Below are 26,204 nucleotides of genomic sequence, written 5' to 3' on the forward strand. Positions count from 1 at the left end.
GTGCATAGAGAGCTTATTTTAAAGTGTGCAAGGACGTAGCACAACTCAATCCTAATCCTGGCCATAACTAGACAATGCTGTACAAACAAGCAAGGAAACAAAGAACTACCATAACATTACATTAATTACATTTTATTTTACTCAATTACACAATAGGCAACATATAACAAATTAGTACAGAGGCACATTTAGTTCACAGTGAAAGAGTTAAAAACAAAGAGACTGTGACAACACTGGTGATGTTTCTGGTTGTCCAGAATTTCTTTACAGTTTTGTAACATTGACAAACATGATGACAACTAGTGATGGCTGCCACGCAATTAATGTCCACTGTTTCTAAGAATATTGTCCACATTAAGTTTCTCAACATTAGATAAAACATATCAATATAAAATATGTCTTAAATTCTATGAGGTGAGGATTTTCTGCCATGTCCATTTACAATAGTAAAACAAAATGAAGTCAGTGGGTGGTAGATGTTAAATACTGGGCATGCGATGACCTTTAATATGCTTCACTAACAGGAATAGAAGGCAACCATGTCAAACAACAAAAACATTTTTTTATAAAAGCCACTAAAATTATGTTTTGTTGTCTAATAACAATACAACTTATTGTAATAGGATTAGTGGATTTAAAGTGGGTTAAAAAACAGTGAATAATCTTTTTGTAGATCATTTCTCGTGAAACAAGGGGACATAATTGCATTGTGGTATTTATCACAAAGAGGCCTAATCCACTTTACTAAATAAAAAAACAATAAAACCACACTTTATTTTTGTTCTCCTGATTAAACAACATTCAACTTCCATTAAAACCCTTTTAGCAAATACTCCCACACTCTGCACCAGCTGAGAGAAAACATTTCCTGATGATGGCAAATGGTTCAACTTGTTGGAATGACTCATATAATGGTCAAAAACAGAACAGAACTATAACACTGTACTATTTTCATTATTAATACACCTATATTAATAAAGCGCTGATCTACAACACGTTGTTATACTATAGGCATAATTGCACTACATATTCATCTTTGTAGCAGGCTCACGATTTTCATATGGCACAACAATGAGAGCTGCACAGAGACACAATAGTCTGGTAACAGACACACGTGCTAGATTAATACGCTTATGTATATAAAAGTACTTTACTGCTGTAGCCATGAGTGTAGCGTTGGTGGTCCAGTTTAATAATCCACTATAACTCTCTCTCTTGTGTATACCTGATTCATCTGACTGATACTTCACAGTTAGGAATATTTGCCATTTCTACATATTAATAGTAACATCTTCCCACGTATAAGCCACAGCTCTGCGGTGACAGATACAGTATAGGCAGGGGAGTGACAGCTTAGGTGAGGGGACACTGGGGGACGAAGGTTGGCACTTGCTGGTTTAGTCCTTCTGATTACATTGACATGTGTTCTGGGAGCACATAGGAGATGTCGTCCCAAGGGTGGCGATACAGACCCTGCTTCAACCTCTTCTGGTCCAGGTAGTGTCCTGAAGAGATACAAAAATGAAACTGATATAGACTTTACATATACATATTTACATCTTGCACACATGTCTGTCTGTAGCGGTACGTCTGTCTGCACACAGAAGATATCTACCAATGAATCCCATGCTGCGTCCCAGGACAAAGATTCCATTCAGGGCACCGATTTCCACAAACTCATCAGCTTCATCCCTGGACAAGCAACATTGTCAGTTTTAAAAAAAAGAGATTATAGGGTAACATATTATCCAACTTCTGGTATGGATATATTTTTCATTATATTAACGTATAAATATGTCTGCTCTAAATAATTTCTTCACATTACGAAAAGAAACATGCAGCTCTAAAGGAAAGCTTAGAGTTGTCCAGAGTTGTCTCTTAATGTCTCTTACCTTGTAAAACCACCACAAGTCCTGAGCAAATCCACAAAAGCTACACCAATTAGGCCATCCACATTCAGGATCAAGTTGGGTTTCTAATAATACAAAGCCAATAAAGAGAAAAGAAGAGAATGTTGTAATTAAAAATTGAATGTGTCCTTATTTAGTCAACGGGACAAAATAATAAATCTTACTTTGGATGTGGTGATCTTCTCTACATCTAGAGCGTAGTCCAGCAGCTGGGAGGAAGGAAAGTGCTGCTTCACAAAGTCCTTCAAGATCTGGACTCTCATGTCTGGATTGTTGATCTGGGGAAATCATTCAAAAGCATAGTTATCTAATCACTCTTAATTTGTCCGGGAATATCTCTGAATATGTACATTTTATATATTTCTGTAGGACTTTTACTTCACATACTTCTTGTCTCAAAGCATTATTGGTATTTTAGTGCAGGTCAAATTCTCAAATTTCCAAATCATTCTGCTGCAGCCAATATGTTAAAAATACACACATACTACTACATAGTACTGAGGTACTCACAGACTTGACTCTGTGTCCAATGCCCATGATCAGCTTTCCATCCTTCTTCATCTTATTGACAAACTCCATAGGCAGCATGCCGCTGTCAAATGCCTTACTGAACTGCTTTGCTGCAGCATCCAGAGCACCTCCAAAGCGGTCACCCTGAGTAGTAATCAAAAGGAAAAAGATTTACATTTGCTCATGGCGGGCTTTCTGCAGGTCAATAATAAATCAGTACATTAATAAATCACAGCTGGAAGGGTCTTACAATAGTGAGAAGCCCAGATGTGAGGCTGGAGATAAGATCTTTGCCAGCTCGGGCACACACAATAGTGTTGTGGGCACCAGAAACAGCAGGGCCGTGATCAGCAGTCACCATCAGGCACATCTCTATGAACTGGCAGGCATACTTGGGCAACCTGCACAAATGGGAGATAGTACATAATAGTTAAGGTCAAGAGTTTCTAGAGAGTTTGATTACAAAAACTGCCAGATTAAGATGCTGACCTCCTCTGGAACCACAGCAGCCCCAGAGTTCCCCCCAGGCCTATTTCTGACTTGAAGACCTCAGTGATGGGCATGCCTGCATAGATGAGCTCCTGACCTCTCTCATCACAGATACTGGTCATGAAGGAGGCCGGCTTACGGATCAGACCAAGCTCCTGTCGAGCAGACGGGTACAAGGAGAAAATTCACTCACTGTACAAATGTTCCATCTGTCTTATTTTAAAACAACATGATTTGGTTTTGTGTGTTCTGCACTGTGCATCTGATAAGCTAATAATATAATTATAGTTATTAGTTTAATTATGATAATTAAAAGCTTACTTCAAACTGATTTCATAACGTATACTTACACGTGCCCAGGAGTAATCCATTGGCACAGTGGGAGGTGGCACCTCTTCAGCAGGCTGTATAACTCCTTTGGCAACAAGGTCATCGTAAACAGATCTGCACAGATAAAAAACAACTCGTAAATCTGGGAAGAGAAATAGTTCTATAAGAATACCACCAAACATGTCTGAAAGTTATATCCTAGGGAATAATATTATGAACTTGAATAACCAATATGCCACTGACTTGATTATATCTCCCAGCTCATCAAAGCTCTTGGGAACGAAGGCACCAGCTTCCTTCAATGCCTTATTCTTAGCCACAGCTGTCTCGGACGCCTGATTTGCACAAGCTCCTGCGTGGCCGAACTGAACCTGGTGGGGAACAAAAGGACTCAACATGGGTCAGAACTCTCACCACTGTTGCTCATTATGCAGCTGCCTATCAGTGCCTGAAAATGCACCGGACTCTACATCCACCCACTCACCTCTGAAGAAAACATGGTGGCACACGTGCCAATACACCAACAGACCACTGGCTTTGTGATCCTGCTCTCTTTAATAGCCTGGCAGATCTTGTACTCCTCTGTGCCTCCAATCTGTAACAGGGAGAGACACATGCACATGGTATCAAATTGATAACTGGTTAATTAACTGGTGCAAGTGACAATTTTTCCTCACCTCTCCCAGTACAACAATCATCTTTACTCCAGGAGTGTCTTGGTAACGCAGCACATGATCAGTAAACACAGACCCAGGGTATCTGCAGGCCAAGTCCAGAATTACACAGCAGTTCAAACTCCAATGCTTACATTTTGCAGATAAAACTCAGGTTGCATACCTGTCCCCACCTATGGCCACACCCTCAAAAACACCATCAGTTGTACGGGAGATGATGTTGTTGAGTTCATTGGACATACCGCCCGAGCGTGACACATAGGCCACGCTGCCTGGACGATAGAGCTTGGAGGCGAGGATGTTATCTAGCATGCCTCCTGTGTTCCCAATCTTGAAACAGCCTGGCTTGATTCCTCCAACCTGGGGAAAACATAGATAAACTGAGATGAGACGAAACTGCACAGAAGGAAAGCCTCAGCAATCTTATGAGAAGTGATGCAAGACTAACAGTGGCTGGTCCAATGACTGTGATGCCTTTCTCATCTGCTGCCTTGATGATCTTCCTGGTATGGGCTTCAGGTATCCCCTCTGCAATGATGGCTATGGTGTGAATCTAAAAAAGAGAATAAAAGGGCTTAACTTTAAAACTCATAGGTTCAGTACCCTACAGATGGTACAGTGTATGATATTTTACCTGTGGGTACTGCATGGTCTCCATGGTGCTATCAAAAGCTGAACGCAGTGAGGCAAAGCTGATGAGCACGTCCACATCTTGGTGCTTCTTCATGGCATCGCTCATGTTTTTGTACACAGGGATGAGAATCTCTTTATGGCCCCAGTAGAATTTCTGTTTGTGGTCTCCACTGTAAAACAGCAGTGCGGGAAAGACGTCGTCAGACAGTGAAAGGACAGAGTTTACTTTGGGATTTTTATTACAATAAATGTACAACTAAGGGCAATTGCACTGACACCAAAGCAAAGAAAACAAACTAAAGAGGAGTGGCAGAGCACACTTACGTGAACGGGTAGACCATAGCTGCGACAGATGGCTCTACCCTGGAGCAGACATAGTCAAAGTCCAGCATGCCTTGTACTGCCCGAGTCTGCATACCCCACACTATGGTCTTGGTGTGTTTGCTGAAGAGGGTAGTCCCCTTGGCTACAGGGAAAGAAAAGCCATTAAACAAACTGTAGCTGAACAAATAATGACTAAAATCGATGTGCCATCTCTGCCATCAATAAGATCAGTACCACGAACACCACAAAGCACATGACGTTAGAAGTACAGAAATTGTATGGGGCTGTGTACAGAAAGACTATTACTGACAGTGAGTTTCACTCGCAGGGTCCTCGTGCAGCCCAAAGAGGGAGCTATAACACCTAAACTCAACCATGCATAACCACAAGGCTGTTATGTATCATGTGGCCCAGCAGTGAACTCTAACTAATGAAAAACATCATCAAAAACTCAGCATTCACAGTGCAAAGATTTCCCAGGGCAGTAATGTGTATGTGTGTGTGTGTGTGTGTGTGTGTGTGTGTGTGTGTGTGTGTGTGTGTGTGTGTGTGTGTTTTCTCACCAACAGAAGCCCCAATTTTGGTCTTCTTGGCTGGTGAAGCTCCTCCTCTGGTGGCGTTTTCAGAAAAAGAAGCAGTTCTGCTCGATGCTGGAGTCTGGAAATTACCAAACAAAAGGTTCAGTCATTTTTTTATACTGCTATACACATTTAAAAATGTGTACGTTATTTTTGTAAGCTTGATGAAAGAGTAACAAACCATCAGGTTATTTTTTGAGACATCACCTACATGCAATATAACTTCGGTGACTTTTCATTGTCATAATTCATAAAAATGCATGTTTTACCTTTTATTTAATCTGTACAATACTGTATTAACATATTAGATATATTATAATATTTCCTTTATCTTTATCTTTATCTTTCTAATTTTCTATTGTATAATAATAATAATTCCACTTTTAAAGCAAAGTTGCAAATAAATACATGTGTGTGTGTACGTTCAGGCACAAAGACTACGCACTGCACATTCTTAATGGGCACCTCGGGCAAGTCACAGTAAATAGCTCACGACTATTTGAGTGAGAGCAGCCCACTTTGCCCTGCAGTGCTCTTAAACAAAAGAGCTACTGGGCATCTGATTATCTGGTTCACTAAAAGGACAAGACAGTAGTGACTGAAACAGATGCTGTGTCCTCTTATAACTCTGCTATTAAACTTCACCAAACTACTGGTGGATGATGATGATGATGATGATGATGATGATGATGATCATGACAGCCTATTTGTTTCCATGCAGTCAGTATGTGTCATACCGATGTGCTGCCACTGGAGTTGAGCAGGAAGTTGGCAGTATGGGCGGCAACAGGAGGCTGGTTGGGGATTGGCCGGTGACCCAGTGCCATTCCAACAATGGCAGTCATGTGAGTTTCTGTGCCAAAGACATGGATTGGGATCCCAGTGGTCTTGCCTGAGAAGAGCGGACAGAACAAAATTAAGCGTGGTGCATCAAAATCAGCAGGTACTTGCAGATCAAAACTAAGTAAGTAAGAATGTATAACACACCAACTTCTCCCATTACTCTGAGGCCCTCCTGGTAGTTTGGGCCTCCACGCCGAACAAAAATTGTGACCTCATGCTCCTTTAGCGGGACCTGGTAGTCTTTGATGGCCCGTACAATCCCCTTGCAAAGTAAGAGACATACTATTTAATTCATATTTTGAGTGTACACAACGCGTAATATAGTTACTAAACAAACAACAAGCACATTACACTCTACCTTAAATGTCGCAGCAACATTTGTGAAGTTAGCAATGCTTCCCCCAATGATCAAAACCTTTCCTGGAAAACATTATAGAAACAGTTTAGGGGGATAAATCTACTTCCAGTAGTTCACAGAACTACTGACATTTCAAGTTTCCTACCATCAGGGTGCTTCTCTCTGGTCATCAGAGACAGGATGGTCTTGGCATAGTCATAGGTCTGCTGCTCACTTGGTGCTCCTGAATACTCCCCATAGTTTGCCAGCTCGTTGACACCACCCAGATCACAGATTGTGTCACTAGGGAAAGTTTACATTAAATAAAATCAAGGTAACAAGAGTTTATCTCATTTTCTGGAACAGTCTTCATCAAACATAACTAATAATTAAAATTGAGAATGTGCTTCAGAGTAATATTTCATGTTTCAGGCTTTTCCAAATTAATTCTGCACTGTAAACAAACACAAAAACTTAACAGTGCACAGTGGGAATAATTAGTCATGGCTGATGTGTCTGCGTGTCACACTTTACATCCTCAACAGATGGTGGAGTGAGGGAGACACTGCTCATTTCTCCAGACTCTGAAATAAACAGCAAGGTCTAAGAATCCAATTTAGCAGGCAGCTGAACAGGCAGAGTCTGAGCTGCTGCACCATCAGTCTCTTTACTGCATCACTGGCATGATCTCCTGAGCTTAATTATGCGTTATGTAATCAAGGCAATGAATATAGTTCATTATGTTAGTTACATGGCTACCGTCATCTTATTTATACAGGATTAGTTTCACGTAGACTCATCATCAAACTGCGACCGGATACCTGTACACCACTGAGGCACCTCCTCCTGCCACCATGGTCCAGATCCTGCCTCGAGGGTTGAGCAGGGTGAGTTTGAGGCTGGCACCACTCTTGGCATCCAGGTCAGCAATGTAGGCCTCCTGTTAATAAAAGGAGAGAGGGAGAGAACGCGTGACTGCAGCCCTAATCAAAGCAGAATTTAGTTAAGCACAACTTCAACTTGCCACAATGTACTGAAACCATCACTGGAAATATTAAGAGTGATAGAGGCTGACATGCACATCAATGGTTGTTTGTGAGAGTCAGTGTCACAGCTGGTGGCTGCGAGTAAAAAAAGCTCCCAATCAAAGACACCCGCTGTCCCTCAATTCCACTCTAGACTCACAGCAGCCCAATTAGACCAGCCCGTCTGGCCCACAGACAGCCTGTCTCAAACAAGCAACAAGCATTTCATACATCTCATCACACTGTATGAAGTGACGTTAATATATTTACTGAGTCTCCGTCCAGACACTCATTAACTGGCTGATGTATTTACACTACCCCACATGGGGCAGCAAGGACAGAAAAGGCTGCCACAGTTCACAGAATGTAACATTATTTACAGCATCTACCTCTTTATTTAGTTGACTCTGCAGTACATTTAATAAAAACGTAATATTAAATCATGTCCTAGGTTGCATTGGTAACTTGCTGATTTTACATCCTACACAAACAGCGTCTGTAAGCGTTTGTCCTTACTAGAGAACAGCACCAGTTATTCGATGCTGACATGCTGAAATCGGATGCTTTGCTAAGTCTATCTCTCCTGTGCTCACCTCTGGATAGGCCTCCCTGCCAAAGGGTGGGGGGAACTCCACGTCGCCCCACTTGGCTTTGCAGATGTAGTCAGCTGTTGCATCAATTTTGGCGGCCATGTCCAGCACATAAACGCCATCTTTTGTGACCACTGAGAAAGGAAAAAAAATAGTGCTAAGGTCTGTACCCCAACGAGGTTTAAACACAACCGCGATCTGATCTGATTCACGTCAGCTCAGGGCCTGAGCATGATGTATCATGTAAAAGTTAGAGAAGCCCCTGATCAGGCACAGGAGATCCTCAACCTTCCTGCAGTCGCTGCAAGAGGTGCCAGGAATATGAAGATGCCGAGGAAGTGGTGTGACATCAAAGCAGGAGCAGCCATCCTCAGGAGCTCCAACCATGTCCGCAGCAACAGCTGCCAGGGGGGCAAATACTGATGCCAATTACAGCACTATAAACATACTCTGCTTTCATCAAACAGCAAATGCATTAATTATTCACATATTTCCTCCCTCTGTGTTAAAAATGTGGCTATAAAGAGCGATATTTTATTATGCAGTACCGTTTTCCTCTCCAACTTCCTTTGGATGTTTCCAATTTCATAATCTGATATTTATGAATCTGTGTTGGAATAAAGTGTCAATACTATTATTATTACTTGTTTAGACATGGCGTGTCATGTCAAGATAAACCTACCCAATGGGTTGATCTCCAGGTATGTGAAGAACAGGTCTTCATATAGATTGAAGAGTCCTACAATGAAGCTGGCCAGGACCCTGCAGAGTCACATTCAACACATAATGATTCTACATTTAGTCACTTGGCTGTGGCTTTAATCCAAAGTAATTTACAAGTACAGAGGAACCAGGGAATGAACTGCCAAACTCCTGCCTAGAATGATAATCACATTAGAGATAAAACAACTGATCTATTAATAAAAATTAATCTGTAACATTATCTTGATAACTTTCATCAAAAGTGAAAAACAATCATGAAAAATGAACTTGCTTTTAGAAATTTAGAAAATTTTATTTTCCTTTTTAAAATGCACCATCTATCATTGTATCACTGATGAACATTTACTATATAAAGTTTTATCAATGATGCAAACATTGGGTAAAAATTTGAGGAAATGTTCTATAGTTCATTTGGGGCTAATCAATTTGTCTTTAACTGTATAATTAAATGTTGTAATGTGTAGGCCATGCAATAGATTTCAATTACCCTTTAAATTCCTACATAATTCAAACCATGACAGGTGATATTATGGAAAGACTATTATAGCTGAGCTGGACAGGAAACGGTCTACCTGTAAATTAGCTGCTGTTTAGATGGAAAAATCTAATTTGCTTCCTGCTTCACATGTCAAAACAGAGCAGGGGGTGGGGGGGTTACTGGAGGACGAGACAGAGTAAGGAGCTCTCCTCTCTTGCCTGTCAATTGTTCAGGCAGCGCTGGGTCTTTTGTAACCACGTCAGCCTTTTGTCAGGCTTTTGGCCCATGAGAGCAAAGTGTGACTGAAACCCACAGTGACTCAGCTTTCCCTGTCTTCTGATGGGAGGGCAAGAAAACTGCCCAAGAGCGGCTCTTGTTTTCAGCTGGGAGTGCGATGGGAGGGTGAGTGAGAAGAGTGTTTCGGGTGAGCTGCGTTTGGCAGAGCGATTTCTAGGGCGGCTTCTTCAATGTCAGCCAAGACAGCGAGGCCAGCCAGAATCTGCTGTCACAAGAGCGCCGCAGACGAGATGGATAGGAGGGGGTGAAGAGGGTGAGGCACAGTGCTGCACCCATGAAAATAAATGTACGTGACAGTAATGTAAAACAAGGCTGGGGGTGGAAGCTGATCGAAGAAAGGCGAAGAAGAGGGGGAGTCTGTAATTCTTCTAATGGAAAGTCCCCACCTATCTCCTCCCACTCCCCCCAGACTAACTGCCAATATTAAAGTGCTCTCTTTTACTTCAGCTGATTGATGCTTTTGTTTTTCCACTGCTGGTCAGGAGTTTAAATCCGATTATTTTGTGTTGAGCTACGTCAATACACTGGTAGTGAGATTATTATTCGATTATTAATATTATAAAAATAACAAAGCAAATCCTGTTTAGTTTATTTTAATTTTGCATATTTCTGTTGTCTATCCCCTATTTGACTTATGATACAAACAGTCAAACAAACTACAGCACCAGAAACACTGGTGGCATTGTTAAAATCGGACACTGTAAGCATCAGGGTATCACATCAAATTTTACAGGTGTTATATTTCCAATATTCTGCTTACCTGTATTTCTCTAATCGTCCTCACTGACCAAACTCTAAAGTTCTGCACATGTGCTTAACTTATTTTTTTTATCCAACTCACACTTTTTTGTCGTTGGGGACATGCGTCAGCAGCTCTTTGGTCACTGTGTCTTCACTGATCTTTTCGTCCACCCCAATCAGCAGCTTTTTTGCCTTTGCATCCACATCACCCACATCCACGCCTCCCTCATGGTGAAACAGCACATAGTCCCCCTCCCGAGTGGCGTAAATGCACACATAGAACTCCTCCTCCTGAGTAGTGGAGCATTGATATGAAAAATATATCATTTCATAAATGTTTCTTTAAAAATAACACTGATTTAAATGTGGAGATAAGGAAAAGTCATTCAGACATCATAAAGGGATGTGAGTAGTTTACCTGTTTATGGGGAACAAATGGCTCAATGAGGAAGTTCTTGAGAATACCACGGGCTTTTCCCACCTAAAGACCATCAACAGAACAATTTCTTAAACAGATGAAATGATACAATATAGTATTAAGTGCTAAATAACATGATATCCAATACAAAGGAGACACATATATAATCTGTCTGGTCTGCAGACTGTGTATATTAACATGTAACCCACCACTTACTGTATTTTCAGGTGATGCTAAATACAAAATAAAACTAACACAGGCACACAACCCAACACGAGTTAATTGACATTCCAAATGGAAATAAGGGCGGCAGGTTTCATAGAGGAAAAAGGAAAAAGAAAATGTCATCCTGTGTTACTGCAGGCAGAGCCCCGCTAACACAGCCACAGCTCGTTTGGTGTGGCCGTCACTGTTTCACTGTTAAAGGCCAACAGGCACAAAGTAACAAGGGCTTTAGATCCATTTAGAGGAAACTGGAGAAAAATAGAAAAAGGAAGAGAAGGAGCTGCCATTTTCAACAGTGAAAATAAAGGAGGCTGATGATGGGTGATAAAAAAAGAAGAGCTCATTCAGCATCCATTTCGGCCTCAGAGAAAAAAAAAGAAAGAAATGAAAATAGTGAATTTGATATATTTATGTGTAAACTGTTAAAGTGCTGCTATTATACATAAAGTTATTCACTCATATGTGACTGCTTCCTTTAATGAGTGCTACTCCTGGATAATCTCACCAGCTAAAGCAGGTAGGTAGGTTACAGCTGTGACTACTGTACATAATACAGATTATTTACTGCCACTAAAGACTGCTGACAGTTTAATCTCATCTGTGAAGAGATACAGCAGCACAACCTCAGGCCTACAACACACTAGTGTCTTCTTCCATCCTAGCCTCGCCTAGCCCATAACTTATTTCTTGGTTTATGAGGCAGAGCAGCATCTCGGTGACAAATTGTATGTGCTGTGGTTCTGCTGACTGGAAAGATGGACAGGTTTCTTTTTAAGAAGAAACACACAAGCACACGCACATAAACTAAATGCACCAGTGCATGACAGAGGAAGAGGGTGAATGAAAGGGCAGTAGGAGGAGAGGCTGAATAAAAGACTGAGATAGTATTGATTGAAACGGGTGTGTAGATGTAACTGGCAGACAGAGACTGACAGAGTGGGTGAGGGTGGATGACGTACTGTTGTCTCTCTCATTAGGCGGGGCTTCAGCCACTCTTTGACGCCACTCAGGTCTAGGTTGACACCGACCAGGCCCAGCTTCCCCCTCCTCTTGATCAACTGGTCTGGCTTCACCACCAGTCTCTGGAGGAAAAAAAGACAAAGCATGCTGCACGTGAGCTGGAAGAACAGGCATCAGCGCTCAGCATTAAAAGAAAAGGTCATTTTTATTGTGTAATATTTATTTCAATAAACCAAATTGTTGGATGTCATAATAAATTCAAACAAACACATTTTATGTCGAATTTGTTTTGCTAATGACACGTCACAGAGAGTCACAGTTACTCTTAATTTAAAACGCAAAACAGGAAATTAGCATTGAAATAGGTACTATAAACTGCAACTGAAACTTTGTAATGATGCATAAAACAGTCAGTTAACTATTTTTACTTCATTTACTGGATGTGGGTGCAGATGTTTGTCTCTTCAGTCATGTTATTATTTATAGATATCAAGGTCCATCAACAAACTCCAGCTTCCCGCATAATAATTATCACCTGAAGTTGAGACCTGCGTTATCTATGCAGGAATTACTCATATATCATCACTACTGTGTGACGCCAAAGCAAAATTACATCTAACTTGACAAAGCGTTCTTCCCCTCACTTGCAAGCCAGATAAAAACAATGACTTATGCCATTGGAGCCATTAGTATCTGGGTGCTTGCCAGTGAGCAAAGGAGGAGATGGCAGATGGTGAAAGTTAATGCAATTTTCTAATCAGTTCTACGGCAGCACATATCTCCATGCATCTGCCCTCTGCATCCTCTGTGTACCTCAGAGATAAAAACCTGCAGCCATGAGAGAGACAAAGGCAAAGTTTGATTCTGCAAGATGAGTCAGAGAGTAATTCAATGAAGGTCTATTACAGCCTGTCTATCTGCAACTGTTTAACTACGTGGAGTAATGCAAGTAGGGGAAGGTATGGAGTAAGAAAAGAATTCTACCTTTGCTTATCTGACTAACTGGCTTAAGTGAGAATTCGTCTACATTTTCCTTACGTTTTCTTTTCTGCACTTTCTTCACTTCATTTCCACCAGAGAGTTGAAAAAGTAGCTGTGTGACACCAGCTAACAAACTCCAAGAGACAATTCTACTGCCAGCCTAAGTAATAACTTAATAAAGTGCTGTAATGTTCTTTGCTGTCTTACCTCTGTGAGCAGCCATGGGTGCTCTTGCGCCAGTCGGTCAAAGTCGGTTTCAGGTGTTACATTTGCGTAGCGGAATCTGTTCTGGACGGCCGCTGATGTGCAGATGTACTTGTACAGGAAGTCCTTTCCCGTCTGCTCAGAGATGGCTTTGGCAGACATGACTGCTTAGACTAGACTGGTCTAAGAGGAAGGGCAGACGGCCTGAGAGACGGATAGGGAGACAAACAGATGAGAAATGAGATAAATGAATAAACAGATTTCTGTATTAATGCAATATTCAACATGCCCGTTGTCAGAACTGTCAAGTAATGACAGCTTGTATTTTTCATGATTTATATCTAAAATTAAAGAAAATGTACCTTAAACAATGAAATTCACATTAACTGTACAGAATTAAGAGACGGCTACAAAATCAGATTGCACACTCACTGCTGATTCAGGCCTTCTGTCTTTTAGCACTGTCACGTTTTCTATTTGTCACAGCAAGACATATGTAAACTGTGAAGAACAGTCTATCATTATTAGACTCACACTGTTTGACCTGCACGCTGATGCTATAAAATGCCACTCAAACAATCAGATTCTTAATGGAGTTGCAGTAGCAGAGTGTACGGAGAAGTACCTCGGCTCCAGCCACCAGCAGACAACTAAAGCAGTAAACTCAGGTTGCTCTGACATGACCAGTTATTATCAGTACTGGAAAGCAGCCGAGACACGTGCAGCAATAAAAACATTACATTTCGGTAAGTCCTTTCCTTTATAGATAGAGTATGACGGAAGTTTAAAATTAGAGCACGTCTACATTTTACTGCTAAAGGGAGGAGCTGTGACCTTTACCCTTTGGCCAAGCTTTCAGTATTAAAAACCCAGTGGATATCCGAGTCATATCAATTCAGAATTAATTGAACATGGTATTTTCATCAATCACAAACATTATATTATATATATTATAATATTTGTACCAGCTTCATCTGTTATGTGCTGAGTTTCACACAGAAATGTACAGGAAGGATTTGCATGAGACTATTCTCTTGTATCCGCTAACTGCTGTAGATCTGATCTTATCTTCCGATAGAACAAATATTTTTTTGGCTCATTAAAAGCAAATGTCAGAACAGAATTATCTGAAAAATAATCTAACTACTATGTTGATAGTCAATGAATATCTTCAGTAAGTCTGCAAACAAAAAGCAGGAATATCTTGATGTTTTGAAGATAACAAGAAGGTGATTAATTGATCATGTTTGCATTGTTTCTGATGCAGCACTTCCTGGATAAACCACTCTGACTGAACACACTCAGAATGATGCTAAACACTTCTCTCAATGATCGGGTTTGGATTCCTCAAGTCTTACTGATCTTTTCTTGGATCAGATGTTGTGCTTTATTCAGCTGAAAGCCCTGATATCAGTTGAAAACCGGTCTCCCTGCTCTACACTGCAGCCTTGGCTGCCAATTCATAAATTGATTAATGGGACAGTCATCTTTTTACTGCTGAATACTCCTATCCCTGAGTCACCAAAGCGCAGTTGTTTTTCCAAGACTCATGCCTGCTCCATCTATCATCCACTTTCTGTGAGCCAATGACCTGTCAGAGGTATTAAATATCACTGCTCACCAGCAGCAACAACACCAGTCCAGATGACAAACAGTAACATTTAAAAACAGAGGAGGATGGATGGCAACAAACAGGCAGATCTAAATCTGCACCAGTGCACAATGAAGTATAGTAAAAAAGATTTTAAAGATCAAGGCTTATCTCAATATTGACTAGAGACTTAGTCATAGGTCCTTGAGAAGCAGGATTAGCCAGTGGTTTCATTCATCCACAAACCGGTCAGACAGCAATGCTCTCTCTAATGACTCAAACTTCCTAATAACCACGATGCATCCGGAGCAGAGAGACTCAGCCTGAGCTGTGGAGGACGGAGCAGTCTGACTGAAACCTTTGGACAAAGACGCACACACACACACACACAGAGAGAGTTGATGGGAATAGAAAACAGCTGAAAGCTTATTTCGAAAACAATACGTACTTCTTTTTCCTCTTTTGACAGCTTTAGAGACTGGATGTCTGCGTGTTCTGGGAGGTGATGCTCCAGCCTGCGGTACCGATGGTGTCGGGAAGAGACGCTCGCTGGGAGTTTTGTGTCTCAGGCCCATCTGCCGATAGGCTTGGCCCATGATTCCCGGCCTCTGATTGGCCCATTCCACACCATGCTCTAATGCGGCGTTCACGGACCGTGAGACAGACTGTGAAATCTAACGAGCCGCGGTACAAATGAGTAAAGACTTTATTATATGAGAGGTGAATTTTAAACGTGAGCACAGCGACATCTAATGCAGGCTTGTTTTCTCCACTTCACTTTACCAGCGACGGAAACAGAAACTCTGAAGCAAAAAGGGAAACGTTTGCACACTTATTTTGTGAAGATTAAATGTAACTAAGTACGTATTTAAATGTAATGTAATTAATCACAGTTCATAGGGAAATACTGTACTTTTCCTCCACTACATTAATTTGACAGCTATAGTTACTTTACTTAAAAAGCTTATCATTAGCAGACCATATAGATTTATTAAAAACGGGGGAGGACATATGCATTTCATTTTTTCATAACTTTTTTGCAACTGGTTAGACACTTTTACTAAAGTAATATTTTGGATGCAAGGCTTATATCTATGGTGTAGTAGTGTTACCGGTAGTATTCACCTTGAGTAATTTATCCAAAAGATCATTCTTAACATCATTTTTAACCATAAATGGCGACATTTAAAAATCCAATTTACGATTATTGGACAGAATCAAAACCACAGATTCCGCAGAGTATTTGAAGGCATCGTTAGCTGTTTTTCATAAGCGCCACTCATGAGTAAACGACCGCTGAAGTCCATTGGTTGACACCGATCTTTATCTACTGAACATCGAATGAGGAAATCACTTGTCTTGCACGAACCCAACCCGTCGGCTCTTGCACCGATCACGCCGCACTTCGAAATAAACAGTGTGACACCGTCTATGTCACCAGATCATGGCCTCCTACCTGTCCTTGGCCCAAACCAGCACCAGTTATTTTTGACTTAAAGGTTTTACAGGATGTGGTGGAGAATTAACACCATTATAGACTTATTATAATTGGGCCTATTTTCATAAAAGGCTCAAATGTTCTGTTAATTTAGGTGTATATGAATGATGTATTGTAATTTGATGTTCTTTATTCTTTGCTAAGGTGTTTCTAATATTTAGTCTGCACCCACTGATTTGGAGCTTTGCGACCTTTCATGAAATAAAACTTGATAAAAGTAGTAATGCACCTGTAGCCAGGACATTACATGGAAGACTAACAGGCAATTCTCTGCACAACCTTTATTATGGACACTGACACATGGTGTGATACATTTGAAATCAGGATCTGAACAGTGATGAAATAAGTATGTTTAGTTGGATTTTGAAATCTATTTGGTGTTTGCTATTTTTAATCACTATACTACAAAGTTCATCTGCTTTGTTTTTTTAGCAAGGGCCAAGTGATTGCTGCCCTCTGCTGGTTCCTACAGTATATGAGTGCATGCCGTGAGAACATAACCATATGCAGAGAAACTGTTGCTGGTCTCCTGCATGCTGGTCACCAACATATATAAACAGTACTGATCAGGCACCAAATTGCAGCACTGGAGAAAAGCATGTTTTTTTTTTTATTAAGTGTACAAAACAAGTGCAAAAATAGTGATTCGTAAGAGCTACACAAAGTATGAGTTGCCCTTCAAAAGTACAGTCAGAGAAGACAAGTATAAATGCAATACTTGAAGTGCTATTCAAAGAATAAAAAGAGATCGATGGTGCAGTGTTGCGCTGTAGAAAAGATTGCAAAACATGGACTTGATTCACAGCATCTGATAATTACTAAGTGCAAGCTGTTGAAACAAATGCCAAATTCATCAGCATTCTCCCTTTCAAACTAAGCACAGTGCAAAGATTTTAACAAGGAAGGACCTCTATAAATGACATTCATTCTAATACAGCAAATCAAATGGATAACTTTGGCCCATACGCTAATAATACTTCCTGGTCTGTGCACACACACATTTGCACAGAAGTCACAGCTATTTTTTTTTTTTTTCCAAACTTACAACTAAGCCAAAGAAAATGTCACAATTCAGTGGAAGAAGAGGAGCTATATTTAGCAGGTCAGAAATGTGTTAACATGTTAATACCTTGCCTAACCTGTGATGCATGCAATGTAAGTACCTAGTTTATTGTTAATGTGTGAACCTAAGGAACACTGACATGTATGAAAGAGGAAACCTAAGTTTTTGCTGTAGGAGGAGGCTACACTACCAATAACAGCAGCTAACAACAGCTCAGCAAACAGCCAGGTACAACTGCTACTCTGGCACTGATATGTGACACAAGATATTAAACGTTGACAATGATAAGCCTAACTGGAAGGAAGGCATCTTGGGTTGTGGTGCAAATCAACAGCAAAGGCACACAGCTTGTGGATTTAGGGTATCTGATCCCTAAACACTGCACAAACACACAAACCTTGCACAGAGTAAGCCTAGGTTGTAATTCACCAGACATTGTGGCCACACATCCCCATGTTTGCCATTTACAGAATGGTGCACTTGGGCTTCTTCTTCTTCTCAGGCTCTTTTTTGGTTGGCTCCACTTTCTGGCGTTTATAGTAGCTGGAGAAGCAGGCTGCGGTGCAGATGGGCTCTCTGAGGCTGAGAAGCCACCTCCCTTCGCCATAGTAGGTCAGCGACCCGAGCTCCATCTCCTCGACTGGCTCCCCCTGCTGGCCTTCCTTCTGCAGGGCCAGGATTTCGAGCAGATCCAGACCTGTTTGAACTGCCTTGACACCCTCTGCACACCCCAGAGTAATGTGGGCGCGGCTTCCCAGAGGCAGGGAGGCAGCTGCGGGGACAACAGACTCTGCCTCCTTTTCAGCATCGGTTGGCCACAGCAGAAGCTGCTCCTCAGTGAGGGACACTCTGGCACCAACAGTGCGAGGAGTGACAAAGAGAGCAGTGAGAGACAGCTCAGTCGTAGAACCGTAGAAATCTTTAACAGCCTGGAGAGCAGAAAGAAAAAAAAGATTAAATATAACATTAACATTAGATAACCAAATATCTGCTTGTAAAATTTTACAAGCAAACAAATGAGGTTTCTCACAGGCGTCAGTGCATAGTCTTTGGCACCCTCTGCTTTTCCATAGTCACAGAATTTTGTAGTGCAATGGAGGGGTCCTTTGGCTTCAAAGTACTGCTCCAGATCCACTTCCTTCTCAGCTTTACCAGTGACTGTGGAAACATCATTTAAACCTTAGTCATTTAATACAGTAGCCAATATTTTATACATTCATTTGCTTCTCAGTCATGCATTGAACTCTCCAACACCTGAAACAACTTTCAATACTCACAGTCACTCAAGTGTTTCTTGAAGGCGTCCAAGGTGTCCAGTGTTTTCACAAACTCCATTGATGTACATTTCACTTTCTCCTGGACAGAGGCAAAAAGGAACCAGCCAAAGTAGGAAGGAATAAACGTTTCCTCCAACTGAACTTTCATGGTTTCCAATTGGGCCTCATTCAGCCCACGCTTGTTTTTCTTCGCCAGTTGTGCTGGATCTCCACGCCATTCGGTAAGTGGCTCCAGGAAGACAGCAACAAGATTGTGTTCCTTTGCAATCCCCTCCAGGTGGGCCAGCCGGTCCTGGGTGTGGTTGGTGTCATCCACTACTATCAGCAAAGAGGAAGCTGTGCCTGCACTGCAGCAGGCCACAAGCGCCTCATCCAGAGCCTTGTATCCATCCGCAGACGATCCTGGATCCTCTGGTTTCACTCCATGGTCATCAGCGCAGATGACAGTGCAGATATCTTTGTATGAATCAGCAATAGCACGTGCCAAGAAGCTTTTACCGCTTCCTGGGAGGCCTCTAAGGATCACAAGGGTACGAGAGGTACACAGGACGTCTTTGGTCTGCTGTTTATCCAGGAGGGGAAAGGACAGGGAGCCAGACGCAGGGACAGTGTCCTCTTCCTTCTTAGGTTCAGCATCACTCTGCTCAGATTCTGGTGCTTTCTCCGAGGAAACTGCCACAACCTTCTTGACATCTACAGGACTTTCCTCTCCCCCCTCCTTTGTAGACTCAGCTGCCACGTTATTTGTCGCCTCCTCCCCTTTGGCAACTTGTTCTGCCCCAGTCTCCATAGTGGCCTGCAGTTCTGACTGCGCTTGCCCTGACACTTTATCTTCTTGGCTGGGTGGTTGTGTATCTCCTGACTGCTGCAGCGTGGTTGGTTTAGGCAATGTTTGCTCTTGTATTTCAGCTTGTGGAACTGATTCTGCCTGTTTCTCTGGCTCTGGTTCAGGGGCACTGTCTGCCAGATGCATTTTCATAGGCAAAGGTTCTGGGTCATTCTTTGACACAGGCTGTTGTTCAGGCAGAATGTTTTTTGGTTCGGTGTCTAAAGCTGAAACTGGGTGAGAGATCTTTTCAGATGACTCATCTAGTTCTGGTGGTGCCACAGACACAGGCGCTGTTTCGGATTTTTCTTTGGGCAAGCCGTCCTCACTTTCCACATCAGTTTTCTTCACCACATTTTCTGTCACAATCAACTCTTCTGTTTCTTTCAAGTTTACGACTTCTTTGTCATTGCTGTTTAGTGCCGACTGCTTGGGCTCTTCATCAGCAGCTTGTGGCTTCCCAGGCTCTGTGGAAGCCTCTGGTGCCTCCAATTTCGACACAGCCTCTTTTTCCATTGCAGTCTGGTCTTGAGGTGGAGTCTCTAACACATCTACAACCTTATCGCTCTTTTCAGTGTCCATATCTGGCTTAAAATCTGACTTTGCACGCCACCATGTACCTTAAACACATATTGAAAAGAAAGAAATGGTTTAATCAAAAAAGTGACCACCAAATTCATTAAATTAATCATAAAAATTTTTCATTTTTTAAGTGATTTACATCATGCACTTTGAGTATCCCATGATTAATTAGACACAGTAATCTGATAAAGTAGATATTTAATTTATAACCGTTTTGATGTGCAGTTAAACTGTGTACCACCCTTATATTATTGTCACTTCTGACTTCATTATTTATTTTGCCAACATGCCCTGTTAGAGGCCAAAGTCAACTTTGACTTAGGATGGTGGGCACTGACAAAGTTAGTCAAATATCAATATCGACAAAAAACAGAGTGACAACATGGGTGTTTTTCCATGAATTACACATTAATATTTATAAACACATACAAATACATACTTATATCAAAATGGCCCTGAAACAGCCTTAAGCCATTATGTGTATTGTGCCCTTGCACATAGAAAAATGGGTGTGGGGGAACTCTTATTCACATTTTAATATAAATTTGTATGTTTAGAAAATAAACTGTTGTACCGGTATAAGCACCAAAGCATAACGGAATAAAAATAACAAATAGAAAATAAAAAAAACCCTCTGTATTCAACCCAAAGATGAACTGCGCCAAACGTCGCATGCAAACAAAGGGTAGTTACGAAAACGGGGCATCGCGCAAAAGTGAGATTACTTCATAGTCCAGCGATTCTCCACCGTGTGACAGGATATTTTGCCCAGTTTAAGATGCATTACAAAACGCTTTAATTAGCAGATACGTGAAACCACATCATGTCATGAGACCGAAGGGGAAGCTCCCTCTCGAGTCAGCGACAAAGACGAACTGGGAAACGATCGAGTCTTTTTTTTTTTTCCAGCAGGGAAAATACAAGCAAAACCAAATAGAAGCAAAACTGCTGAACAGGAACACTTTCAGATGTATTCAACTTCCTCTTCCCCCCCCCAAATTTTAAATCAAGAGGCAGCATCATTAAATATCGCACAAAGCGGGTTAATGGCTTGTTCACTGCAACTTTTTCCACTAATGCACATTTGAACCGAGCTCCGAGCAGAAATTAACGCGAAATGTCCGCGTCCGCGCTCACGCTTGTTTTTCTTGAACACAGAGGAAATCATTTGCCCAAAACACGAGAGTCGCATTTCGCAAACCGCACCGTGCAGCCAGGGGCGGACATGAAACGTTAGCACGGTTAGACAAACACACACATTAGCCTGGCTCTCCGTGGGGGCTCGGCGGCAGCATCACCTTGAGCGGCGCCACGCCTGAACTAGCTGGACGTTATCTGCGTGAACGAGTCTCCGCGTCTCACTCCGACACCTTCCTTCGAGCTGTCTGTGTCCCAAATGGCGGACGACGTGCAGCAAGCCGCAGGAAGGCGGCTATTTGTTAGGTGAAATCCAGGCTTACCAGTCGCGCTGCAGTGGAGCTGTCGGTGGACACCGCGGACCACGCGTTTCTCTGTGGACACAATGACCAGGCAGTCCCTGGAGCCGCGGACACCCGCGCCAGTCTTCAGCGGAATAAACGGAAATTCCCGGGAACGCGCAACTGGGGCGGGGCCACGGACACGCCCCTGCAAGGCGGAAGAGAGGTTTACTGTTTTCCTCTTAGACACGTGAGCTGGACGTGTAGTGAAAACCACATCTGAATACTTCAAGTTAATCCATTACTGTCCGACTCGCCCAGTTGAAGCTTTGCTAATGTTGTAGCCTGTTCATCGTCTACTTTTAGGGCATTCCTAGAGAAAAGGCTTACTGTACAAACGTTTTGGGGGGGGGGGGGGGAGTTCAGCAACAGATGGTATGTGCACCCCATATGGTGCCCTGAACTCAACATCACCAAGTTTGTCTGGGATTATTAGGTACAAGACACCAAAAAGAGCATTCATCCCCTGACTGTGCAAGTATGAGATTTGCTACCATATTAGAGGCAAAGTGTTGCCACTCTATTTTCTATGTGTTTTCTATGTTGACAATTTTAAAGCATCTGTACTTTAAAGCACAAAATAGTATGTTAATTCAGAAAAAACATTAATATTTAACGTATACTTAAATGTGTATCAAGTATTTGTGAATAAATAAAATGATTGAACTCTCACCTTGGTTCATTTGTTACATCGTACTTTATACTGTATGCATGTTAGTTGCTTGTTGAAGTTGTACACCCACTGTGTGTTGCACATACATAAAAGGTAACAAAGTGACATTTCAGTTTATACTGCAACATTTTTATTATCAGACAAATATTTACCATCAACACAGACTAAACTATTTGTCACAGACACAAAATTAAAAGACTTGTTGGCATACACACAGGGGTTTTAATATTTTCTCAAGAGTGGGTTGGTTGAGAAACATGCAGACTTTTATATGACTTTCACATTACACAAAATTTCACATAAAGGTGGAGCTACCAATAAGTAGACAATGAGAATAACCTCTAGCTCTGCTGTCTCTGACCAATATATTAAAAACAGTGCATAGACAGTGTGAACCTGGCAGGAAACAGCTTTCTGCATGCAATGACACTTTGCTTTTAGTGATATATGTAATAAAGGTGTGACACGCGCAGTCCCTTAAAGATGTTAAGCTGTATGGGGAACTTTCTAACTTTAAAGTTAGCATCTGACACATAGTATAGATGGTATAGAGCTACAAAAAAATATTTATACTAAGACTAAAAATATAGAGAAGTTAAACCCCTGATAACAATACCTTCTCCTTTCAGCACTGACAACAACAAAGAAAGACTAACAGTTTCAAGATAAGGTTAACAGTTGTGGTTTGTACCAATGCTTGTAGTTGTACTTTTGATGACTATTCAAATGTCTGTATGCACAAGGACAGGGGATACTGGTTATAAGTTATCAGACAGTGAAAACACTGTAACATAAAATATACATTTGGTGAAGGTAACCAAAAAAACAACTGCTTCTAAATACTGATTCTAAGTAACAAATCTTTTCAAAATGAATGAATGAATGAATTTTAATACAATTATGTGAACTGCCAATTTGAGGTCGACATCCTTTATGTCATTCCTCTGATCACTGATCATTCTTTGCTGTCTTTTCTCAAATTGCATGCAGTCATGACTGGACTGACTTTGACAAGATTATCACTGTAGTTGTTGTTTCGCTTCATCAAGAGCCTGAAAAGCAGAATGACAAAAATGTCAAAAATGTCTTAAACTGGAACTCATAAGATAAAAAAAATGAAAACAGATGACAATAAGGTGGGAACCTTCTGAATGGCATTCATGGCAGAGTTGTCTTCTTGGACTCTGGCATGTGTCAAGGCTCTTTCAAAGTGGCTGACGCAGGATTCAAAGTTTCCAAGTTTAACTGAAATCACAAAGTGGAAAGATTTCTATGAAAGTTCAAGTGAGTTTGTACAATGACAACAGCATCAAAACCTCTAATGTGAAGCTATAAAACTTAATAAAATATTACATTCTGATTGTGCCACCAAAACATTAGTATTTATCAGCCATTTCTCATCAGCAATTTCCTCAGCTGCAGCAAGTGAACGGAGGCCATAGTCTCTGGATTCTTTATGGCGATTTAGCTCCAGGTAACACCAACCAAGCTCATGAAACAACCAGGTCTTCTCCAACCCACCACGGAGCAGTGGAACTTTCTTCTCCCAGCTACAATGTAAACACAGAAAGAAGAAAATGCAGTAAATATGATGGCACCAATGAACTTTAGCTGCTTTAGAAAGAATGACTGTATGTGCACGTTCATTATGTACTTACAACTCAATGGCCTGTAGAAACTGTCCCAATTGTGCATAGACTCTACCAATGTTGTCCAGTGCCCTGGACATGGCTTCTGGGAGTTTGCTGTTCATAAGAAAGATTATATAAATTTTAAACAATCGTACTACAATATAAATTCACTTCTTTGTGTATATTATGAGGTTCTCACCACTGTTTAGCCAACTCCAAATCTTTTTGATGATGCTCTAATGCTTTGTCCATGTTTCCCAGGTCAATCAGAGCATTTCCAATACAACTGTGCAGGTTGCCTATAATCTCTTTCTTATTAGATATGTCTTTGTCAGACCAACCCTGCACCATCTTCATGACTTCTTCTGCCTTCTTGAGGCTACATTTGGCATTTCCAGATGTCAGCTCTAAGTAATCATACAATAAGCATAATTGGGATATGTGCAAAGCACCAATCTACTAGTTTAAACTGACCTGCATTCTTACCTGCATTAATGTCTTTTAGAGCCTTCAACAGAAACTGAGCAGGATCAGGGGGTGCTGTATGATGAGACTTGCTACGTGTTTGTGGCATAAGCTTCCGTTCTTTGTCCCGTGCACATAAAGGTTTTTCTTGGTTCCAGAACTCGGTACAAGTATCAAGGTAAGTGAGGGAGTTCTGAATGACATCCTGCAGTTTTTCCCCACCCTTCATTTTTCCTTTAACCAAGTCTGCAGAGCATTACGTAACAGCTTTAAATAGTATTTAATAAACAATAGTATAAAATAGTAAAGTGTAATAAAGAGAAAAATATAGTTGCAAATGAGTTTAAATAAACAGTGGATAGTTCACTTTTAAAGGCACAGTGACAGCAAAAAAAAAAAAAAAAAAAAGATGTGCAGAGATAAGAAAAACAAAAAAACTGGTCACACAGTATAAATAACAAAGTACCTTCATCTTTCAGCAGGTTTTCTAGATATTTCTTATCACTGTAAAACTCCCCCAGCAATTGTTTGGTTGTCTTCTCACTCTTGGGGATCTTTGGGGGTTTCTGTTTTCTCTCCTTCGTCAAATGCTGAATAGCAGTAATAGGCGGTGCCCTCTTTATTAATCAGCAATTCGGAAAATTATTGTGTCAGAAGGGAGACCAGACAGAGCATTACACAAAGATTATTGTACAGTCGGTGATCATTAAGACAAAATGACTATCCAGAATTTTTTTTGTTTGTAATTTTACTCCTGCAGTAGAATTGCTTGGTAGCTGTACCTGCAAGATTATTCTTAGAACTGACCTTTACCTCTATTAATGCTTGTTAAAGCATCAGAGACTCACCTCCTCATCTTTTTGTAGAAATGAGAGGTCTCCCTTAATCTCCAGCTTTACAGAGGTGGGACCTGCAGGGCAGCAACAACAAATGATTTAGACACACTGTATAAGGAGGTTTCGTTTGGGTGTCCCCAAAAATACTATACATCACTTACTGCCAACAGAGTTCTCTATGGCCTCCTGTGCTTTCTGGATACCCAGTCTGAATTCCTGTACTTGTGGACGTAGCTTTTTTCCTCTGTGGTAAAACACCAGCGCAAATTCAAATTCTCCCATGTAGTATAAAGCCTCTGCTTTCTGGTACAGTCCCTACAAATCACAATAACAACAAAAGCGTAACAAGCCTCCATATACATATATTCACCCATACTTACTTTGGCAATGCAGTATTCGCCCTAACAAACACCTCTACGACCCATTCTTTACCTCAAAAAACGACTTGTCCTCCTTTAACGAAGCCTCTGCATCTTTTAAAGCGTTTTCAGGCTCCCCCATCTTCAGGTAACATCTGGAGCGACCAACCAAGCCGCTCTTATCTCCAGGCTTTAAAGTCAGTGCCTACACAGGAACCAAAAGCAAGTCGTTCATATTTAAAAGCTGCACCGTCAAATTTGGATAACAGTCAATTAAAAACGTCGCTAGTTATCAACAAAACATGACGAACATCCCGACAACTTAATGCCAAACATTAACCAAGTTAGCTAGGTTAGCTAGTTGTTTCACTTACCGTTGTAAAGCTGTCAATAGCCTTTTTATACTCTCCTTTAAGATACAGCCAATACCCATCGGCCATTAAAGTCGAGAAAATGCCTTTTGGCTTTTGAGCGTCGTTATCTCCGTCGGTGTCTGACATTTTTGACCACTTTCACCGTACTTTTGTGAGCAGCTTGGTCAAATTCACCCCGACAGGCATCAGCGTCCACTTGTATCATAGCAACCACACTAACAAACTCCAAGCGGAAACAGCGCCACCCTCCGTTCAGATCCTGCAGCGTGCGGTTTCCTTTA

At 41.3% G+C, this 26,204-nt stretch overlaps 3 protein-coding genes across 4 annotated transcripts; all 3 read right to left on the reverse strand.

Moving 5' to 3' along the window:
* Nucleotides 1-116: 116 nt before the first annotated feature.
* aclya (ATP citrate lyase a) lies at nucleotides 117-15,446 on the reverse strand. The gene is made up of 28 exons (XM_026355923.2): nucleotides 15,310-15,446; nucleotides 13,274-13,474; nucleotides 12,085-12,207; nucleotides 10,901-10,963; nucleotides 10,583-10,773; nucleotides 8,926-9,005; nucleotides 8,247-8,377; nucleotides 7,450-7,568; nucleotides 6,795-6,931; nucleotides 6,650-6,711; nucleotides 6,436-6,553; nucleotides 6,186-6,340; nucleotides 5,434-5,527; nucleotides 4,871-5,012; nucleotides 4,548-4,716; nucleotides 4,362-4,466; nucleotides 4,077-4,273; nucleotides 3,917-3,998; nucleotides 3,724-3,834; nucleotides 3,483-3,610; nucleotides 3,260-3,353; nucleotides 2,910-3,064; nucleotides 2,671-2,821; nucleotides 2,421-2,564; nucleotides 2,075-2,188; nucleotides 1,893-1,975; nucleotides 1,616-1,692; nucleotides 117-1,505 (listed from the first exon to the last, which is right to left on the reverse strand). The coding sequence occupies exons 2-28, from the start codon at nucleotides 13,430-13,432 to the stop codon at nucleotides 1,411-1,413; spliced, it is 3,279 nt and encodes a 1,092-aa protein (XP_026211708.1). The 5' UTR covers nucleotides 13,433-13,474; nucleotides 15,310-15,446; the 3' UTR covers nucleotides 117-1,410.
* A 1,179-nt stretch (nucleotides 15,447-16,625) lies between these two features.
* On the reverse strand, nucleotides 16,626-21,717 carry cnp (2',3'-cyclic nucleotide 3' phosphodiesterase). Of its 2 annotated transcripts, none has more exons than XM_026355967.1 (4): nucleotides 21,568-21,717; nucleotides 18,700-20,145; nucleotides 18,453-18,580; nucleotides 16,626-18,351 (listed from the first exon to the last, which is right to left on the reverse strand). In XM_026355967.1, the coding sequence occupies exons 2-4, from the start codon at nucleotides 20,105-20,107 to the stop codon at nucleotides 17,887-17,889; spliced, it is 2,001 nt and encodes a 666-aa protein (XP_026211752.1). In that variant the 5' UTR covers nucleotides 20,108-20,145; nucleotides 21,568-21,717; the 3' UTR covers nucleotides 16,626-17,886. The 2 variants fall into 2 exon arrangements, with proteins under 2 accessions (XP_026211752.1, XP_026211759.1); XM_026355974.1 differs by lacking the exon at nucleotides 21,568-21,717 and adding an exon at nucleotides 21,406-21,532.
* A 645-nt stretch (nucleotides 21,718-22,362) lies between these two features.
* ttc25 (tetratricopeptide repeat domain 25) lies at nucleotides 22,363-26,128 on the reverse strand. The gene is made up of 11 exons (XM_026377635.1): nucleotides 25,924-26,128; nucleotides 25,623-25,754; nucleotides 25,352-25,505; nucleotides 25,203-25,264; nucleotides 24,821-24,971; nucleotides 24,376-24,600; nucleotides 24,089-24,296; nucleotides 23,917-24,003; nucleotides 23,612-23,808; nucleotides 23,403-23,503; nucleotides 22,363-23,310 (listed from the first exon to the last, which is right to left on the reverse strand). The coding sequence occupies exons 1-11, from the start codon at nucleotides 26,047-26,049 to the stop codon at nucleotides 23,278-23,280; spliced, it is 1,476 nt and encodes a 491-aa protein (XP_026233420.1). The 5' UTR covers nucleotides 26,050-26,128; the 3' UTR covers nucleotides 22,363-23,277.
* Nucleotides 26,129-26,204: the final 76 nt, after the last annotated feature.

Source organism: Anabas testudineus, chromosome 8, assembly GCF_900324465.2.
Source record: "Anabas testudineus chromosome 8, fAnaTes1.2, whole genome shotgun sequence".
Taxonomy (NCBI): Eukaryota; Metazoa; Chordata; class Actinopteri; order Anabantiformes; family Anabantidae; genus Anabas; species Anabas testudineus.

Excerpts from the sequence above, each read along its gene's own strand:
- cnp (XM_026355967.1), bottom strand. The coding sequence starts at position 20,107 with ATGGACACTGAAAAGAGCGATAAGGTTGTAGATGTGTTAGAGACTCCA. Across the intron at positions 18,581-18,699 it reads CAAGAAACACTTGAGTGACT|TCACTGGTAAAGCTGAGAAG; the intron begins GTGAGTATTGAA and ends ATGTTTCCACAG. Across the intron at positions 18,352-18,452 it reads AAGACTATGCACTGACGCCT|GCTGTTAAAGATTTCTACGG; the intron begins GTGAGAAACCTC and ends TCTGCTCTCCAG.
- aclya (XM_026355923.2), bottom strand. The coding sequence starts at position 13,432 with ATGTCTGCCAAAGCCATCTCTGAGCAGACGGGAAAGGACTTCCTGTAC. Across the intron at positions 7,569-8,246 it reads GCAGGGAGGCCTATCCAGAG|GAGGCCTACATTGCTGACCT; the intron begins GTGAGCACAGGA and ends TTTTATTAACAG. Across the intron at positions 2,189-2,420 it reads TTGGACACAGAGTCAAGTCT|ATCAACAATCCAGACATGAG; the intron begins GTGAGTACCTCA and ends TGATTTCCCCAG.
- ttc25 (XM_026377635.1), bottom strand. The coding sequence starts at position 26,049 with ATGTCAGACACCGACGGAGATAACGACGCTCAAAAGCCAAAAGGCATT. Across the intron at positions 25,265-25,351 it reads CATAGAGAACTCTGTTGGCA|GTCCCACCTCTGTAAAGCTG; the intron begins GTAAGTGATGTA and ends GCTGCCCTGCAG. Across the intron at positions 24,004-24,088 it reads TTGGAGTTGGCTAAACAGTG|CAAACTCCCAGAAGCCATGT; the intron begins GTGAGAACCTCA and ends TCTTATGAACAG.